Raw genomic sequence first — 21,115 nt, forward strand, 5'->3', positions numbered from 1 at the left:
GGAGTTGACGACCCCTCTCTCTTGCCAGAGCAACCAGGCAAGCCCCCCCTTTGATCACCAGATATCGCCTATTCTACCCTCTACTGCTTGCATTAGAGTAGTGTAGCATGTTACTGTTTCGATTAATCCTATTCTGTTGCATAGCCTGACATTGTTGCTACATCTGTTGATACCTTACCTGCAATCCTAAATGCTTAGTATAGGATGCTAGTTTATCATCATTGGCCCTACATTCTTGTCAGTCTGCCTTGCTATACTATTGGGCCGTGATCACTCGGGAGGTGATCACGGGTATATACTATATACTTTATACATGATACATGTGGAGACTAAAGTCGGGTCGGCTGGTGGAGCACCCGCGAGTGGATCTTTGAGGCGGAGCGGCAGGGCAGGTTGAGACCGCCTAGGAGAGAGGTGGGCCTGGCCCTGTTCGGCGTTCGCGGATACTTAACACGCTTAACGAGATCTTGGTATTTGATCTGAGTTGGCTACGAGCCTATACGCACTAACCATCTACGCGGGAGTAGTTATGGGTATCCCGACGTCGTGGTATCAGCCGAAGCACTTCAGACGTCAGCGACGGAGCGGCGCGCGCTGGATTGGAACGTAAGCCTGCTCTTGTATTAAGGGGCTAGTTCTGCTTCCGGCCGCCCACGCAACGTGCAGGTGTGCTATGGGCGATGGGCCCAGACCCCTGTGCGCTTAGGTTTAGACCGGCGTGTTGGCCTCTCTGTTTTGCCTAGGTGGGGCTGCGACGTGTTGATCTTCCGCGGCCGGGCATGACCCAGGAAAGTGTGTCCGGCCAAATGGGATCAAGCGTGTTGGGTTATGTGGTGCACCCCTGCAGGGAAGTTAATCTATTCGAATAGCCGTGATCTTCGGTAACAGGACGACTTGGAGTTGTACCTTGACCTTATGACAACTAGAACCGGATACTTAATAAAACACACCCTTCCAAGTGCCAGATACAACCGGTGGTCGCTCTACCTCAGGGATATGAGGAGGGGATCGCCGGGTAGGATTATGCTATGAGATGCTATTTGGAGATGCTACTTGGAGATGCTACTTGGAGGACTTCAATCTACTCTCTTCTACTTGATGCAAGACGGTGGCTGCGAGAAGCGTAGTCTTCGACAGGATTAGTTATCCCCCTCTTATTCTGGCATTCTGTAGTTCAGTCCACTGATATGGCCTCCCTACACATATACCCATGCATATGTAGTGTAGTTCCTTGCTTGCGAGTACTTTGGATGAGTACTCACGGTTGCTTTCTCCCCCCTTTTTCCCCTTTCCTTTCTTTCTGGTTGTCGCAACCAGATGCTGGAGTCCAGGAGCCAGACGCCACCGTCGACGACGACCCCTACTACACTGGAGGTGCCTACTACTACGTGCTGCCAGCTGATGACGACCTGGAGTAGTTTAGGAGGATCCCAGGCAGGAGGCCTGCGCCTCTTTCGATCTGTATCCCAGTTTGTGCTAGCCTTCTTAAGGCAAACTTGTTTAACTTAAGTCTGTACTCAGATATTGTTGCTTCCGCTGACTCGTCTATGATCGAGCACTTGTATTCGAGCCCTCGAGGCCCCTGGCTTGTATTATGATGCTTGTATGACTTATTTATGTTTTAGAGTTGTGTTGTGATATCTTCCCGTGAGTCCCTGATCTTGATCATACACGTTTGCGTGCATGATTAGTGTACGATTGAATCGGGGGCGTCACACATTGCAACCTCAAACTTTAAGAAACGACAGCTTAGGTTTCTTGCCAAACCATAGTTCATATGGTGTCATTTCAACGGATTTAGATGGTGCCCTATTTAACGTGAATGCAGTTGTCTCTAATGCATAATCCCAAAATGATAGTGGTAGATTGGTAAGAGACATCATAGTTCGCACCATATCTAATAAAGTACGGTTATGACGTTCGGACACACCATTATGCTGTGGTGTTCCAGGTGGCGTGAGTAGTGAAACTATTTCACATTGTTTTTAACTGAAGGCCAAACTCGTAACTCAAATATTTTACTTCTGCGATCATATCGTAGAAACTTTTTATTTTTGTTACGATGATTCTCCACTTCACTCTGAAATTCTTTGAACTTTTCAAATGTTTCAGACTTGTGTTTCATCAAGTAGATATACCCATATCTGCTCAAATCATCTGTGAAGGTCAGAAAATAACGATACCCGTCGCGAGCCTCAACACTCATCGGATCACATACATCAGTATGTATTATTTCCAATAAGTCAGTAGCTCGCTCCATTGTTCCGAAGAATGGAGTCTTAGTCATCTTGCCCATAAGGCATGGTTCGCAAGCATCAAGTGATTCATAATCAAGTGATTCCAAAATCCCATCAGCATTGAGTTTCTTCATGCGCTTTACACCAATATGACCTAAACGGCAGTGCCACAAATAAGTTGCACTATCATTATTAACTTTGCATACTTTGTCTTCAATATTATGAATATGTGTATCACTACGATCGAGATCCAATGAACCATTTTCATTGGGTGTGTAACCATATAAGGTTTTATTCATGTAAACAGAACAACAATTATTCTCTAACTTAAATGAATAACCATATTGCAATAAACATGATCAAATCATATTCATGCTCAACGCAAACACCAAATAACACTTATTTAGGTTCAACACTAATCCCGAAAGTATAGGGAGTGTGCGATGATGATCATATCAATCTTGGAACTACTTCCAACACACATCGTCACTTCACCCTTAACTAGTTTCTGTTCATTCGGCAACTCCCGTTTCGAGTTACTACTCTTAGCAACTGAACCAGTATCAAATACCGAGGGGTTGCTACGAACACTAGTAAAATACACATTAATAATCTGTATATCAAATATACCTTTGTTCACTTTGCCATCCTTCTTATCCGCCAAATACTTGGGGCAGTTCCGCTTCCAGTGACCAGTCCCTTTACAGTAGAAGCACTTAGTCTCAGGCTTAGGACCAGACTTGGGCTTCTTCACTTGAGCAGCAACTTGCTTGCCGTTCTTCTTGAAGTTCCCCTTCTTCCCTTTACCCTTTTATTGAAACTAGTGGTCTTGTCTACCATCAACACTTGATGCTCTTTCTTGATTTCTACCTTCATCGATTTCATCATCATGAAAAGCTCGGGAGTCGTTTTCGTCATCCCTTGCATACTATAGTTCATCATGAAGTTCTACTAACTTGGTGATGGTGACTAGAGAATTCTGTCAATCACTATCTTATCTTGAAGATTAACTCCCACTTGATTCAAGCGATTGTAGTACCCAGACAATCTGAGCACATGCTCACTAGTTGAGCGATTCTCCTCCATCTTTTGGCTATAGAACTTGTTGGAGACTTCATATCTCTCAACTCGGGTATTTACTTGAAATATTAACTTCAACTCCTGGAACATCTCATATGGTCCATGACGTTCAAAACGTCTTTTGAAGTCCCGATTCTAAGCCGTTAAGCATGGTGAACTAAACTATTAAGTAGTCATCATATTGAGCTAGCCAAACGTTCATAACGTCTGCATCTGCTCCTGCAATAGGTCTGTCACCTAGCGGTGCATTAAGGACATAATTCTTCTGTGCAGCAATGAGGATAAACCTCAGATCACGGATCCAATCCGCATCATTGCTACTAACATCTTTCAACACAATTTTCTCTAGGAACATATCAAAATAAACACAGCGAAGCAACAACGCGAGCTATTGATCTACAACATGATTTGCAAAATACTACCAGGACTAAGTTCATGATAAATTTAAGTTCAATTAATCATATTACTTAAGAACTCCCACTTAGATAGACATCCCTCTAATCCTCTAAGTGATCACGTGATCCAAATCAACTAAACCATGTCCGATCATCACGTGAGATGGAGTAGTTTCATTGGTGAACATCACTATGTTGATCATATCTACTATATGATTCACGCTCGACCTTTCGGTCTCCGTGTTCCGAGGCCATATCTGTATATGCTTGGCTCGTCAAGTATAACCTGAGTATTCCGCGTGTGCAACTGTTTTGCACCCGTTGTATTTGAACATAGAGCCTATCACACCCGATCATCACGTGGTGTCTCAGCACGAAGAACTTTCGCAATGGTGCATACTCAGGGAGAACACTTCTTGATAATTAGTGAGAGATCATCTTATAATGCTACCGTTAATCAAAGCAAGATAAGATACATAAAAGATAAACATCACATGCAATCAATATAAGTGATATGTATGGCCATCATCATCTTGTGCTTGTGATCTCCATCTTCGAAGCACCGTCGTGATCACCATCGTCACCGGTGCGACACCTTGATATCCATCGTAGCATCGTTGTCGTCTCGCCAATCTTATGCTTCCACGACTATTGCTACCTCTTAGTGATAAAGTAAAGCATTACAGCGCAATTGCATTGCATACAATAAAGCGACAACCATATGGCTCCTGCCAGTTGCCGATGACTCGGTTACAAAACATGATCATCTCATACAATAAAATTTAGCATCATGTCTTGACCATATCACATCACAACATGCCCTAGAAAAACAAGTTAGACGTCCTCTACTTTGTTGTTGCAAGTTTTACATGGCTGCTACGGGCTTAAGCAAGAACCAATCTTACCTACGCATCAAAACCACAACGATAGTTTGTCAAGTTGGTGCTATTTTAACCTTCGCAAGGACCGGGCGTAGCCACACTCGGTTCAACTAAAGTTGGAGAAAATGTCACCCGCTAGCCACCTTTGTGCAAAGCACGTCGGGAGAACCGGTCTCGCGTAAGCGTACGCGTAATGTCGGTCCGGGCCGCTTCGTCCAACAATACCGCCGAACCAAAGTATGACATGCTGGTAAGTAGTATGACTTATATCGCCCACAACTCACTTGTGTTCTACTCGTGCATATAACATCAACACATAAAACCTAGGCTCGGATGCCACTGTTGGGTTATGTAGTAATTTCAAAAAAAATCCTACGCACACGCAAGATCATGGTGATGCATAGCAACGAGAGGGGAGAGTGTGATCTACGTACCCTTGTAGACCGACAGCGGAAGCGTTAGCACAACGCGGTTGATGTAGTCGTACGTCTTCACGGCCCGACCGATCAAGCACCGAAACTACGGTAGCTCCGAGTTCTAGTACACGTTCAGCTCGATGACGATCCCCGGACTCTGATCCAGCAAAGTGTCGGGGAAGAGTTCCGTCAGCACGACGGCATGGTGGCGATCTTGATGTACTACCGTCGCAGGGCTTCGCCTAAGCACCGCTACAATCTTATCGAGGATTATGGTGGAAGGGGGCACCGCACACGGCTAAGAATATGATCGCGTGGATCAACTTGTGTGTCTAGGGGTGCCCCCTGCCCCCGTATATAGAGGATCAAGGGGGGGGGTGCATCCGGCCAGGAGGAGGGCGCGCCAGGAGGAGTCCTACTCCCACCGGGAGTAGGATTCCCCCCCCCTTTCCTAGTTGGAATAGGATTCGGGAGGGGGAAAGAGGAGAGAGAGAAGGAAGGGGGGCGCCACCCCCCTCTCCTTGTCCTATTCGGACTAGGGGGAAGGGGTGCACGGCCCATCCCTAGCCACCTCTCCTCTCTTCCACTAAAGCCCACTAAGGCCCATATACCTCCCGGGGGGTTCCGGTAACCTCCCGGTACTCCAATAAAATCCCGATTTCACCCGGAACACTTCCGATATCCAAATATATGCTTCCAATATATAAATCTTTATGTCTCGACCATTTTGAGACTCCTCGTCATGTCCGTGATCACATCCTTGTTGGGGAACGTAGCAGAAATTCAAAATTTTCCTACGTGTCACCAAGATCTATCTATGGAGAGACCAGCAACGAGTAGAAAGAGAGTGCATCTACATACCCTTGTAGATCGCTAAGCGGAAGCGTTCAAGTGAACGGGGTTGATGGAGTCGTACTCGTCGTGATTCAGATCACCGATGATCAAGTGCCGAACGGACGGCACCTCCGCGTTCAACACACGTACAGCCCGGTGACGTCTCCCACGCCTTGATCCAGCAAGGAGAGAGGGAGAGGTTGAGGAAGACTCCATCCAACAGCAGCACAACGGCGTGGTGGTGGTGGAGGAGCGTGGCAATCCCGCAGGGCTTCGCCAAGCACCATGGGAGAAGAGGAGGAGGGAGAGGGGCAGGGCTGCACCAACGAGAGATCAAATCGCGTGTTATGGGCAGCCCCTAGGCCTCATATATATAGGGGAAGGGGAGGGCTGCGCCCCCTTTAGGGTTTCCCACCCCAAGGGGCGGCGGCCAGCCTCCAGATGGCATCTGGTGCGGCGGCCAAGAGGGGGGGAGGAGTCCATCCTCCCCAAGGCACCTCGGAGGTGCCTTCCCCCTTGAGGACTCTTCCCTCTAGGGTTCCCTAGGCGCATGGGCCTCTTGGGGCTGGTGCCCTTGGCCCATGTAGGCCAAGGCGCACCCCCTACAGCCCATGTGGCCCCCCGGGGCAGGTGGCCCCACCCGGTGGGCCCCCGGGACCCTTCCGGTGGTCCCGGTACAATACCGATGACCCCGAAACTTGTCCCGATGGCCGAAACAGGACTTCCTATATATAAATCTTTACCTCCGGACCATTCCGGAACTCCTCGTGACGTCCGGGATCTCATCCGGGACTCCGAACAACATTCGGTAACCACATACAAGCTTCCTTTATAACCCTAGCGTCATCGAACCTTAAGTGTGTAGACCCTACGGGTTCGGGAGACATGCAGACATGACCGAGACGTTCTCCGGTCAATAACCAACAGCGGGATCTGGATACCCATGTTGGCTCCCACATGTTCCACGATGATCTCATCGGATGAACCACGATGTCAAGGACTCAATCGATCCCGTATACAATTCCCTTTGTCTAGCGGTATTTTACTTGCCCGAGATTCGATCGTCGGTATCCAATACCTTGTTCAATCTCGTTACCGGCAAGTCACTTTACTCGTTCCGTAACACATCATCCCGTGATCAACTCCTTGGTCACATTGCGCATATGATGATGTCCTACCGAGTGGGCCCAGAGATACCTCTCCGTTTACACGGAGTGACAAATCCCAGTCTCGATCCGCATAAAACAATAGATACTTTCGGAGATACCTGTAGTGCACCTTTATAGTCACCCAGTTACGTTGTGACGTTTGATACACCCAAAGCACTCCTACGGTATCCAGGAGTTACACGATCTCATGGTCAAAGGAAGAGATACTTGACATTGGCAAAGCTCTAGCAAATGAACTACACGATCTTTTGTGCTAGTCTTAGGATTGGGTCTTGTCCATCACATCATTCTCCTAATGATGTGATCCCGTTATCAACGACATCCAATGTCCATAGCCAGGAAACCATGACTATCTGTTGATCACAACGAGCTAGTCAACTAGAGGCTCACTAGGGACATATTGTGGTCTATGTATTCACACGTGTATTACGATTTCCGGATAATACAGTTATAGCATGAATAAAAGACAATTATCATGAACAAGGAAATATAATAATAATACTTTTATTATTGCCTCTAGGGCATATTTCCAACAGTCTCCCACTTGCACTAGAGTCAATAATCTAGTTCACATCGCCATGTGATTAACACTCACAGGTCACATCGCCATGTGACTAATACCCAAGAGTTTACTAGAGTCAGTAGTCTAGTTCACATCACTATGTGATTAACACTCAATGAGTTTTATGTTTGATCATGTTGCTTGTGAGAGAGGTTTTAGTCAACGGGTCTGAACCTTTCAGATCCGTGTGTGCTTTACAAATCTCTATGTCATCTCCTAGATGCAGCTACCACGCTCTATTTGGAGCTATTCCAAACAACTGTTCTACTTGGAGCTATTCTAAATTATTGCTCCATTATATGTATCCGGTCTCTCTACTCAGAGCTATCCGGATAGGTGTCAAGCTTGCATCGTCGTAACCTTTATGACGAACTCTTTTACCACCTCCATAATCGAGAAAATTCCTTAGTCCACTAGTTACTAAGGATAACTTTGACCGCTGTCCTGTGAGCCATTCTTGGATCACTCTTGTACCCCTTGACTGACTCATGGCAAGGCACACTTCAGGTGCGGTACACAGCATAGCATACTGAAGAGCCTACGTCTTAAGCATAGGGGACGACCTTCGTCCTTTCTCTCTATTCTGCCGTGGTCGAGCTTTAAGTCTTAACTTCGTACCTTACAACTCAGGCAAGAACTCCTTCTTTGACTGGTCCATCTTGAACACCTTCAAGATCATGTCAAGGTATGTGCTCATTTGAAAGTACCATTAAGCGTTTTGATCTATCCTTATAGATCTTGATGCTCAATGCTCAAGTAGCTTAATCCAGGCTTTCCATTGAAAAACACTTTCAAAATAACCCTATATGCTTTCCAGAAATTCTACGTCATTTCTGATCAACAATATGTCAACAACATATACTCATCAGAAATTCTATAGTGCTCCCACTCACTTCTTTGGAAATACAAGTTTCTCATAAACTTTGTACAAACCCAAAATCTTTGATCATCATCAAAGCATACATTCCAACTCCGAGATGCTTACTCCAGTCCTTAGAAGGATCGCTGGAGCTAGCATACCTTTTAGCATCCTTAGGATCGACAAAACTTTTCTGATTGTATTGCATACAACCTTTCCTTACGAAAACTAGTAAGGAAACTTGTCTTGACATCCATCTGCCAGATTTCATAAATGAAGCTAATGCTAACATGATTCCGACGGACTTAAGCATCGCTACGATGAGAAAATCTCATCGTAGTCAACTCCTTGAACTTGTGAAAAACTCTTCGCCACAAGTCGAGCTTCATGGATGGTGACATTTCCATCCACGTCCATCTTCTTCTTAAAAGATCCATTTATCTCAATGGATTGCCGATCATCGGGCAAGTCCATCAAAGTCCATGCTTTGTTCTGATATATGGATACTATCTCGGATTTCATGGCTTCTAACCATTTGTCGGAATTCGGGCCCACCATCGCTTCTCCATAGCTCATAGGTTCATTGTTGTGTAGCAACATGACCTTCAAGACAAGATTACTGTACCACTCTGAAGTAGTACGTATCCTTGTCATCCTACGAGGTTTGGGAGTGACTTGATCCGAAGTTTCATGATCACTATCATAAGCTTCCACTTCAATTGGTGTAGGTGCCACAGGAACAACTTCCTGTGCCCCTGCTACACACTGGTTGAAGTGATGGTTCAATAACCTCATCAAGTCTCCACCATCCTTCCACTCAATTCTTTCGAGAGAAACCTTTCCTCGAGAAAGGACCCGATTCTAGAAACAATTCATATTGCTTTCGGATCTGAATTAGGAGGTATACCCAACTGTTTTGGGTGTCCTATGAAGATGCATTTTATCCGCTTTGGGTTCGAGCTTAATCCTGAAACTTTTTCACATAAGCGTCGCAGCCCCAAACCTTTAAGAAACGACAACTTAGGTTTCTCTAAACCATAATTCATACGGTGTCATCTCATCGGAATTACGTGGTGCCCTATTTAAAGTGAATGTGGTTGTCTCTAATGCCTAACCCATGAACAATAGTGGTAATTCGATAAGAGACATCATGGTACGCACCATATCCAATAGGGTGCAACTATGATGTTCGGACACACCATCACATTATGGTGTTCCAGGCGGTATTAATTGCGAAACAATTTCCACAATGTCTTAATTGTGTGCCAAAACTCGTAACTCAGATATTCATCTCTATGATCATATCATAGACATTTTATCCTCTTGTCACAATGATCTTCTACTTCACTCTGAAATTACTTGAACCATTCAATAATTCAGACTTGTGTTTCATCAAGTAAATATTCTCAACATCTACTCGAATCATCTGTGAAGTAAGAACATAACGATATTCACTGCATGCCTCAGCACTCATTGGACTGCACACATCAAAATGTGTTACTTCCAACAAGTTGCTATCTTGTTCCATCTTACTGAAAACGAGGCTTTTCAGTCATCTTGCCCATGTGGTATGATTTGCATATCTCAAGTGATTCAAAATCAAGTGAGTCCAAACGATCCATTTGCATGGAGTTTCTTCATGCATATACACCAATAGACATGGTTCGCATGTCTCAAACTTTTCAAAAACGAGTGAGTCCAAAGATCCATCAACATGGAGCTTCTTCATGCGTTTTATACCATTATGACTTACATGGCAGTGCCACAAGTAAGTGGTACTATCATTACTATCTTATATCTTTTGGCATGAAAATGTGTATCCCTACGATCAAGATTCAATAAACCATTCCTTTAGGTGCAAGAGCACTTATTCAGGTTTAATACTAATCTTGATGGTAGAGGGAGCGTGCGATGTTAGATCACATCAAACTTGGAAACACTTCCAACACATATCGTCAGCTCACCTTTAGCTAGTCTCCGTTTTATTCCGTAGCTTTTATTTCGAGTTACTAACACTTAGCAACCGAACCGGTATCTAATACCCTGGTGCTACTAGGAGTACTAGTAAAGTACACATTAACATAATGTATCCAATATACTTCTATCGACCTTGCCAGCCTTCTCATCTACCAAGTATCTAGGGTAATCCTGCTCCAGTGGTTGTTCCCCTTATTACAGAAGCACTTAGTCTCGGGTTTGGGTTCAACCTCGGGTTTCATCATTAGAGCAGCAGCTGATTTGCCGTTTCATGAAGTATCCCTTTGTTCCCTTGCCCTTCTTGAAACTAGTGGTCTCACTGACCATCAACGATTGATGCTCCTTCTTGATTTCTACTTTCGTGGTGTCAAACATCGCGAATACCTCAAGGATCATCATATCTATCCCTGATATGTTATAGTTCATCACGAAGCTCTAGCAGCTTGGTGGCAATGACTTTGGGGAAACATCACTATCTCATCTGGAAGATCAACTCCCACTCGATTCAAGTGATTGTTGCACTCAGACAATATGAGCACAAGCTCAACGATTGAGCTTTTCTCCCTTAGTTTGCAGGCTAAGAAAATCGTCGGAGGTCTTATACCTCTTGACGTGGGCACGAGCCTGAAATCCTAATTTCAGCCCTCGAAACATCTCATATGTTCCGCGACGTTTCGAAAACGTCTTTGGTGCCTCTACTTAAACCATTTAACTGAACTATCACGTAGTTATCAAAACGTGTATGTTCGATGTTCGAAACATCCACAAACGACGTTTGGGGTTTAGCACACTAAGCGGTGCATTAAGGACATAAGCTATCTACTGTCTGCATAATTGCTACTTTCAACTTTCAACTATATTTTCTCTAGGAACATATCTAAAACAGTAGAACTATAGCGTGAGCTACGACATAATTTGCAAAAGGTCTTTTGACTATGTTCAGGATAATTAAGTTCATCTTATGAACTCCCACTCAGATAGACATCCCTCTGGTCATCTAAGTGATCACATGATCCGAGTCAACTAGGCCGTGTCCGATCATCACGTGAGACGGACTAGTCATCATCGGTGAACATCTTCATGTTGATCGTATCTACTATACGACTCATGCTCGACCTTTCGGTCTCCGTGTTCCGAGGCCATGTCTGCACATGCTAGGCTCGTCAAGTTAACCCTAAGTGTTTTCGCTGTGTAAAACTGTCTTACACCCGTTGTATGTGAACGTAAGAATCCATCACACCCGATCATCACGTGGTGCTTAGAAGCGACGAACTGTAGCAACGGTGCACAGTTAGGGGAGAACACTTCTTGAAATTTTGTAAGGGATCATCTTATTTACTACCGTCGTTCTAAGCAAACAAGATGCATAAACATGATAAACATCACATGCAATCAAATAGTGACATGATATGGCCAATATCATTTTGCTCCTTTGATCTTCATCTTCGGGGCTCCATGATCATCATCGTCACCGGCATGACACCATGATCTCCATCATCATGATCTCCATCATCGTGTCTTCATGAAGTTGTCACGCCAACGACTACTTCTACTTCTATGACTAACGCGTTTAGCAATAAAGTAAAGTAGTTTACATGGCGTTCTTCAATGACACGCAGGTCATACAAAAATAAAGACAACTCCTATGGCTCCTGCCGGTTGTCATACTCATCGACATGCAAGTCGTGAATCCTATTACAAGAACATGATCAATCTCATACATCACATATCATTCATCACATTCTTCTTGGCCATATCACATCACATAGCATACCCTGCAAAAACAAGTTAGACGTCCTCTAATTGTTGTTGCATGTTTTACGTGGCTGCTATGGGTTTCTAGCAAGAACGTTTCTTACCTACGCAAGACCACAACGTGATATGCCAATTGCTATTTACCCTTCATAAGGACCCTTTTCATCGAATCCGTTCCGACTAAAGTGGGAGAGACTGGCACCCGCTAGCCACCTTATGCACCAAGTGCATGTCAATCGGTGGAACCTGTCTCACGTAAGAGTACGTGTAAGGTCGGTCCGGGCCGCTTCATCCCACAATACCGTCGAAACAAGATTGGACTAGTAACGGTAAGCATATTGAACAACATCAACGCCCACAACTACTTTGTGTTCTACTCGTGCAAAGAATCTACGCAATAGACCTAGCTCATGATGCCACTGTTGGGGAACGTAGCAGAAATTCAAAATTTTCCTACGTGTCACCAAGATCTATCTATGGAGAGACCAGCAACGAGTAGAAAGAGAGTGCATCTACATACCCTTGTAGATCGCTAAGCGGAAGCATTCAAGTGAACGGGGTTGATGGAGTCGTACTCGTCGTGATTCAGATCACCGATGATCAAGTGCCGAACGGACGGCACCTCCGCGTTCAACACACGTACAGCCCGGTGACGTCTCCCACGCCTTGATCCAGCAAGGAGAGAGGGAGAGGTTGAGGAAGACTCCATCCAACAGCAGCACAACGGCGTGGTGGTGGTGGAGGAGCGTGGCAATCCCGCAGGGCTTCGCCAAGCACCATGGGAGAAGAGGAGGAGGGAGAGGGGCAGGGCTGCACCAACGAGAGATCAAATCGCGTGTTATGGACAGCCCCTAGGCCTCATATATATAGGGGAAGGGGAGGGCTGCGCCCCCTTTAGGGTTTCCCACCCCAAGGGGCGGCGGCCAGCCTCCAGATGGCATCTGGTGCGGCGGCCAAGAGGGGGGGAGGAGTCCATCCTCCCCAAGGCACCTCGGAGGTGCCTTCCCCCTTGAGGACTCTTCCCTCTAGGGTTCCCTAGGCGCATGGGCCTCTTGGGGCTGGTGCCCTTGGCCCATGTAGGCCAAGGCGCACCCCCTACAGCCCATGTGGCCCCCCGGGGCAGGTGGCCCCACCCGGTGGGCCCCCGGGACCCTTCCGGTGGTCCCGGTACAATACCGATGACCCCGAAACTTGTCCCGATGGCCGAAACAGGACTTCCTATATATAAATCTTTACCTCCGGACCATTCCGGAACTCCTCGTGACGTCCGGGATCTCATCCGGGACTCCGAACAACATTCGGTAACCACATACAAGCTTCCTTTATAACCCTAGCGTCATCGAACCTTAAGTGTGTAGACCCTACGGGTTCGGGAGACATGCAGACATGACCGAGACGTTCTCCGGTCAATAACCAACAGCGGGATCTGGATACCCATGTTGGCTCCCACATGTTCCACGATGATCTCATCGGATGAACCACGATGTCAAGGACTCAATCGATCCCGTATACAATTCCCTTTGTCTAGCGGTATTTTACTTGCCCGAGATTCGATCGTCGGTATCCAATACCTTGTTCAATCTCGTTACCGGCAAGTCACTTTACTCGTTCCGTAACACATCATCCCGTGATCAACTCCTTGGTCACATTGCGCATATGATGATGTCCTACCGAGTGGGCCCAGAGATACCTCTCCGTTTACACGGAGTGACAAATCCCAGTCTCGATCCGCATAAAACAATAGATACTTTCGGAGATACCTGTAGTGCACCTTTATAGTCACCCAGTTACGTTGTGACGTTTGATACACCCAAAGCACTCCTACGGTATCCAGGAGTTACACGATCTCATGGTCAAAGGAAGAGATACTTGACATTGGCAAAGCTCTAGCAAATGAACTACACGATCTTTTGTGCTAGTCTTAGGATTGGGTCTTGTCCATCACATCATTCTCCTAATGATGTGATCCCGTTATCAACGACATCCAATGTCCATAGCCAGGAAACCATGACTATCTGTTGATCACAACGAGCTAGTCAACTAGAGGCTCACTAGGGACATATTGTGATCTATGTATTCACACGTGTATTACGATTTCCGGATAATACAGTTATAGCATGAATAAAAAGACAATTATCATGAACAAGGAAATATAATAATAATACTTTTATTATTGCCTCTAGGGCATATTTCCAACAATCCTGGACTCCGAACAAACTTCGGTACATCAAGATGCATAAACTCATAATATAACTGTCATCAAAACCTTAAGCGCGCGGACCCTACGGGTTCGAGAACAATGTAGACATGACCGAGACACGTCTCCGGTCAATAACCAATAGCGGAACCTGGATGCTCATATTGGCTCCTACATATTCTACGAAGATCTTTTATTGGTTAGACCGCATAACAACATACGTTGTTCCCTTTGTCATCGGTATGTTACTTGCCCGAGATTCGATCGTCGGTATCTCAATACCTAGTTCAATCTCGTTACCGGCAAGTCTCTTTACTCGTTTCGTAATACATCATCTCACAACTAACTCATTAATTGTAATGCTTGCAAGGCTTATGTGATGTGCATTACCGAGAGGGCCCAGAGATACCTCCCCGACAATCGGAGTGACAAATCCTAATCTCAAAATACGCCAACCCAACATGTACCTTTGGAGACACCTGTAGAGCTCCTTTATAATCACCCAGTTACGTTGTGACGTTTGGTAGCACACAAAGTGTTCCTCCGGTAAACGGGAGTTGCATAATCTCATAGTCATAGGAACATGTATAAGTCATGAAGAAAGCAATAGCAACATACTAAACGATCGAGTGCTAAGCTAACGGAATGGGTCAAGTCAATCACATCATTCTCCTAATGATGTGATCCCGTTAATCAAATAACAACTCTTTGTCTATGGTTAGGAAACATAACCATCTTTGATTAACGAGCTAGTCAAGTATAGGCATACTAGTGACACTCTGTTTGTCTATGTATTCACACATGTATTATGTTTTCGGTTAATACAATTCTAGCATGAATAATAAATATTTATCATGAAATAAGGAAATAAATAATAACTTTATTATTGCCTCTAGGGCATATTTCCTTCAGCACCATCTTATGATCACGAGGCACCGGAGTGCGTTCTAGAGGATATGAACAAGTGGATGAGATCCTTTTTCTGGGCCGGCAAGGACAAGTGCAATGGCTGGCAGTGCCTGGTAGCATGGGATAAAATCTGTCGACCTAAAGTCTTTGGTGGTCTGGGCATCAAAAACCTGAAGTGGCAAGCAAATGCGCTCAGAGTAAGATGGGAATGGCTCAAGAGGACCGATGCCCAACGCCCATGGCAAGAACTGCCATTGATGAAGGATGATGATGCTAAAGAGGTGTTTGATACATTGGTCAACATCAGAGTAGGGTCGGGCGAGCGAGTGCTTTTCTAGAAGGACATGTGGATTCACGAAGTGGCGGCAGCGGACATTGCACCATTATTGGTCGCGTTGGTCTCGGCCAGGACGGCAAATAGACGCACGGTGTGTCAGGAACTCGATGGCGCTAGCTGGACACAAGACTTTCAGGCAAACACCTCCTTCACAGCCCTCATACAGCTCATGCATCTTGCTCATGCAATTAACACGGTGGCGAGGGATTCGGATCAACCAAACAGCTTCACTTGGCCGCTCACGACGACAAGCTCCTACTCGGCCAAATCGGTCTATCACTACCTCTACTCCGAGCTGATCAGATCGCCCACTGCAGATTGCACTTGGAGAAGCTGGGCACCGCTCAAATGCAAGCTATTCGTCCGGCTTGCTTTACAGAACAGATTGTGGACGTCGGACAGGAGAGCCAGGCACGGGTTACAAGACCAACCGTCGGCTTGCTATACGTGCTTGCAGGCGAAGGACAATGTGGAACACATCCTGGCAAACTGCACCTATGCTCAGGAGGTGTGGCACATAGTGTCCGGCCTTCTTCACATTCACATACAAGGGCCACTGGAGGTGGATGAGTTCACGGAGTGGTGGCTCGCTGCGCGCATGGGTTTCAATAGAGCTGACCGGAGAGGTTTTGACACGATGGTGACAGCAGTAGCGTGGGCCTTGTGGAAGCAGAGGAACGCCAGAGTATTCAACAGGGCCAGTGAGCAAAAGACCGCGTTCGACCTTCCATCCATGATCCTGGATGAAATCGCCGAGTGGAAGATGGCGGGTGTGGGCGTCGGAGGACTACAACGTTTTGTGAGAAGTTAGTCTAAGATAGTGAGGCATTGGTGTCGCGTATGTTGTAACGTCCTTCGTGTTCGCACCTAGGACGCAATCTTGTAATTATACTTCTTCCTTCTATAAAGCTATGATACACCTTTGGCATACTCTCGAATAAAAAGATAAAACTTTGTCTTAATAAACAAAATGTCCATTCGGATCAACACCATCTTGGTGTGGGGCGTCTCCGACTCAGAACTGTGGCTTTTGGTCCACAGCCACAGGGATCAACTCAAAGTCCATGACTGACTAAATTGACCCGTCCTCATCAACCCTTTCCCCAAGCAAACATAGACCATCATCCCCTCCCCAGCTTCTTTCTCTTGAAGAGAAAGGCAACCAACACCCCGCGGCAAAGAGATCTACGCCGCTCATCTCACAACAGGCTCCCCCCTCTCGACGCCGTTATAAGTAGTGGCTTCCTTCCAGTTCCATCCCTCCCCGTCCCTCCAAACCCACGCCACCGCCACCTTTCCCGCCGGCCCCGCTTCCGCCTCCGCCGCTGTCTGGTCCTCGAGCCGAACCGCTCTCCTCCCATGGCGGACCCGGTCGACGCTCCTTCCAAGCCGACCCCGGTCGACGTCCCTTCCAAGCCGGCCCCGGTCGACGTCCCTTCCAAGCCGGCCCCGGTCGACGCTCCTTCCAAGGCGGCCCAGGTCGACGGCCCTTCCATGGCGGCCCAGTGCGGCGCGCCTCCCAAGGCGGCCACCGGTCCCGGTCTCTACTCCGAGATCGGCAAGAAGGCCAGAGGTCAGGACGAGCGCGCGCTTCCCTTTTGGGTTACTTTTCAGGGGTTTTGTGGAATTTTGGTGGTGATGATTCTCGATTTGAGCTTTCTAAGCGACTAATCGCTCCCCCCCTTTGACTAATTTCTGGTTGCTGTCCTTGGTGGTTTTGCAGATCTTCTCTGCAAGGATTTCACCACGGACCAGAACCTTACCCTCACCACTTACGCCGCAAATGGAACTGTGAGTACTGAGTAGTAGTAACGATCTCTGCTCGCCTTTCGTCGTTTCCTGTCACGATTCGTTCCTGTATGTGGCAGTTTATAATTGTTTGAGTTGGGTTCTAGATGACTGCTGGGGTTTTCGTTTGAGGTGTTGTGTTGTGTAGTGTGCACAGGATTCGGGGCTTCGTTTTTGTTTTCTGCATTTTTTATGCAGATTGGGGATGAAGTGCGTCTTCGCCAGCGGTCTGTTAGGCTTTTGGGGGATGGTTCGATTTTGAGTTGAGTTGGAGTGCACGAGATCTCAGACTGCCTTAAGAGTAGTTGGTGGATGAGGTGTGATATTGAGCTCTTTTTTTCAGTTCAAATCGTTGGTAGTCCCTGTCTCGGATGCTCTAGTTTATTACTCCCTCCGTTCCTTGATATAAGGTGTATAGATTTTTGAGAAAAAGTTCAAAATATAAGGTGTATTGCCTTGCACCACTCATTTGAATAACTTTTTAAGGGATTTGATTACATTTCCTTACATAGGGCAAGCTCCTCTATTTTCTCATATTAATTAGTCAGGTGTAATCTTGCCCAAAACTTGTGAAATTTTCCCTCCATGTGCACTCTTTAATTTCCGTGCTAAAAACTATACACCCTATATTTAGGAATGGAGGGAGTATATGGGTGTGTCTAGGGCACATCTAGATGTGCTCTAGTTATTGCACATCTAAGTGAGTGAATCAAGCATAAAAGAAAAAGAGAAAAGAGAAAAAAATATTCACACGAATCTTAATGTAAGATCAATGACATGACTTAGATGTGCAATACTTATGGCACATCTAGATGTGCTTTAGCAAAACTGTTGAAATTACTGTGTTCATGTTATGTCATATGGAATGTTGATTACAGGTTGGTTAGAACTTGCAATTTTCTTGGTTTCAAATTTGACGTGAAGCTGTATGCAAGAGTTTTTGGTGTGTGTGCATTGTGACACACATATTGATGGTCTTCATGGACTGAAGCTGTATGCTTGATGAAAGTGGCATTTGGGGTTGGATGTAATAGTTAGTGAGGAGCATGATGCTTTAGTATCTGCAGATTTCACTTTTCACCAAGTAAACCTAGACCTGATATTAATTAGGTGTTATTCCCTTTATTCTGTGCCATTGTTCATCATTTCTTCGCCCCCCTGATTTATTTAGTGTCTAAAAGTACGTGTTAATACAGTATTAATATGAATTGCTTTCTGATCTTTAGGATTTGGTGTTTGGTACCTTTGGGTGTTAACATTTTGGTTCTAGATCTGCTTGCACTCTACCTAGTTCTCCTTATTTTTGGTTTCAGAGATTATGTTTACACCCAGATAAACTTCTGGAACTACGTTATGTTACTCAACAATGTAGGATTTCTAACGTGTATTTATGAACTTTCTTTGTTGATTATGGCTGAAGCCCCGCCCTGAATTAATAGGTAGATTATAAGGTAGATAATCATTAGAGAGTTTGCAATTATAATGTAACAGTAAATACTATATTACATAATTTGTACTTCCTCCATCCGAAAATACTTGTCATCAAAATGAATAAAAGAGGATGTATCTAGATGTATTTTAGTTCTAGATACATCCTTTTCTATCCATTTTGATGACAAGTATTTTCGGACGGAGGGGGTATTGGTTTATTTTGGTAGGACCATTGTTAATATGTTAGTTCAATTTGTCTACTGCTTTATAGATACACATGCTGACAAACAACTGATTCAGTCACACTTTTTCATTTTTATATAGTCCATTGTTAACTGACACTGTCAAAATTCCAAAACCTGACAGTTCAGCTCTTGTTGACACTTGGCTTGCTAGAAATCCTTATTTTTGGCTTCAGATTTTCACCCAGAAAAACTTCATGTTATGTTCTTTAACTGGAACTACGTTTATTTAACTTATCAATGCAGGATTTCTAACGTGTATTTATGAACTTGATCTTTATTAATTGTGAGTGAAGGCACGCTCTGAGAATAGGTAGATGAACATAGATAGTCGTGAAGGAGTTAGCAATTAATACTAGATTCTAGAATTTGTATTGGTTTATTTTAGCAGGACCATGATCGATACGTTAAATCACTTTGTCTACTGTTTTATAGATATATGTTTGCTCATTATGTGATACAGACTGACAAACAACTGATCCAGTTACACCTTTTCAGTTCTTTTATAGTCCCTTGTTTACTGACACTGTCAAAATCCTAAAACCTGCTAGCATTGCTTGTCTTTATCCATTTTCTGTCCATACTTGTCTCATTTTTCATATTTCTGTAAAGTTCAGCTCCCGCAGTCTTAAGCTTTCAGTTCTAGGTGTGAACTATAAATCTGATAATATATTCTGTAATTTATCCCTATAGGCAATCACTGCTACAAGCACAACGACAAAAGAAGCTGTCCTTGGCGAGATCCAGACCCAGTTTAAGTACAACAATGTCAAAGTTGATGTGAAAGCAAATTCAGACTCTCAAGTAAGTTTGTGGCCGTGTCCTTTTCTGGTCAAATCTTATTGTAAGGAGCTCTCAGATCCTGTTGATGAACCAAGCTTAGTCAACCGTTTCAATGTTTCCTTTTTAGGTGTTAATCACAACCACATCCGAGACTCGGTACATACCAGGCTTGAAGAGAATTGTGACCGTTCCTTTGACAAACCACACTCCTGCTAAGGTACCATCATTTTCCAGATTGGTTTGGTCTTTTATAGCAAAAAAAATGATGTCTTTTACACTCTTACCTTCTTCTTGCAGGCTGAGTTGCAATACTTCCATGATTACGCTGGAATCAGTGTGGGTTTTGGCCTACACTCAAAACCTCTGATTAACGTTTCAGCTCTGGTTGGCAACAAAGCTTTTGCTCTTGGTGCTGATGTTGCCTATGATAGTGCAACTGGGGATTTCACCAAGTACAATTTCGGAGCGAGTTTCACCAACGACGATCTTTACGCTGCTGTGATGCTGTAAGTTTTTGCTTCTAAAAGACTCTTGACTGCTTCACCTTTCCTGTAATCTTGCATGAACTAGATGGGGGTGTGTATGAATGGTGGATGATTTCCCTTTTCAGGAACAACAAAGGGGACAGCCTATCTGCGTCTTACTACCAAATGGTGAGCAACAGCCAGGCAGCTGCTGGAGGAGAAGTGAGCCACAGCTTGTCGAGCCATGAGACCACCACCACCTTGGGGTTTCAGTATTCCTTGGACCCTCTGACCACCACGAAGGTGCGCTACGACAACCACGGCATGGTCCGTGCCCTCATCCAGCACGAGTTGAGGCCCAAGTCATTGCTGACCATCTCCAGCGAGTTCGACACCAAGGCCATCGAGAAGAGCTCCAAGATCGGGCTCTCGCTGCTCCTTAAGCCCTGATGATGATGATGCCGATCCCTTCTAGGTTTAGGATGGGGGTGGTAGACTGGTAGCTTTCCATATCACATACACCTGAGGAGGTCGTGTTTGGTCCGACTCGTCTTGTTTCTGCGAACTTGTCCTCGCTTGCTGTCATCTTATTGAGAATTAGTACTACTTGTCCAATGTCCAGTAGCTTGTTTTAGATGTTCGAGAGCTATATCAGTGATTCTCTAGGTATTGAACTGAAATCTCGTAAATGCTTTTGGCCTTCATATGCCTCTATCTAGAAAATTCAAGTCCCTTTCCGTTATGCTATTATGCTTCCCCACAATTCTTGGATCCCTCTTGCTACTTAACATGCTATGCA

General features: G+C 45.2%; 1 protein-coding gene across 1 annotated transcript; it reads left to right on the plus strand.

The window, feature by feature from the left end:
• The first annotated feature begins 16,834 nt into the window (after nt 1–16,834).
• LOC123061723 (mitochondrial outer membrane protein porin 1) lies at nt 16,835–21,058 on the plus strand. The gene is made up of 6 exons (XM_044484941.1): nt 16,835–17,181; nt 17,332–17,399; nt 19,763–19,873; nt 19,980–20,069; nt 20,150–20,358; nt 20,463–21,058. The coding sequence occupies exons 1-6, from the start codon at nt 16,968–16,970 to the stop codon at nt 20,764–20,766; spliced, it is 996 nt and encodes a 331-aa protein (XP_044340876.1). The 5' UTR covers nt 16,835–16,967; the 3' UTR covers nt 20,767–21,058.
• The last annotated feature ends 57 nt before the right edge of the window (nt 21,059–21,115 follow it).

This window comes from Triticum aestivum, chromosome 3A (assembly GCF_018294505.1).
Source record: "Triticum aestivum cultivar Chinese Spring chromosome 3A, IWGSC CS RefSeq v2.1, whole genome shotgun sequence".
NCBI lineage: Eukaryota > Viridiplantae > Streptophyta > Magnoliopsida > Poales > Poaceae > Triticum > Triticum aestivum.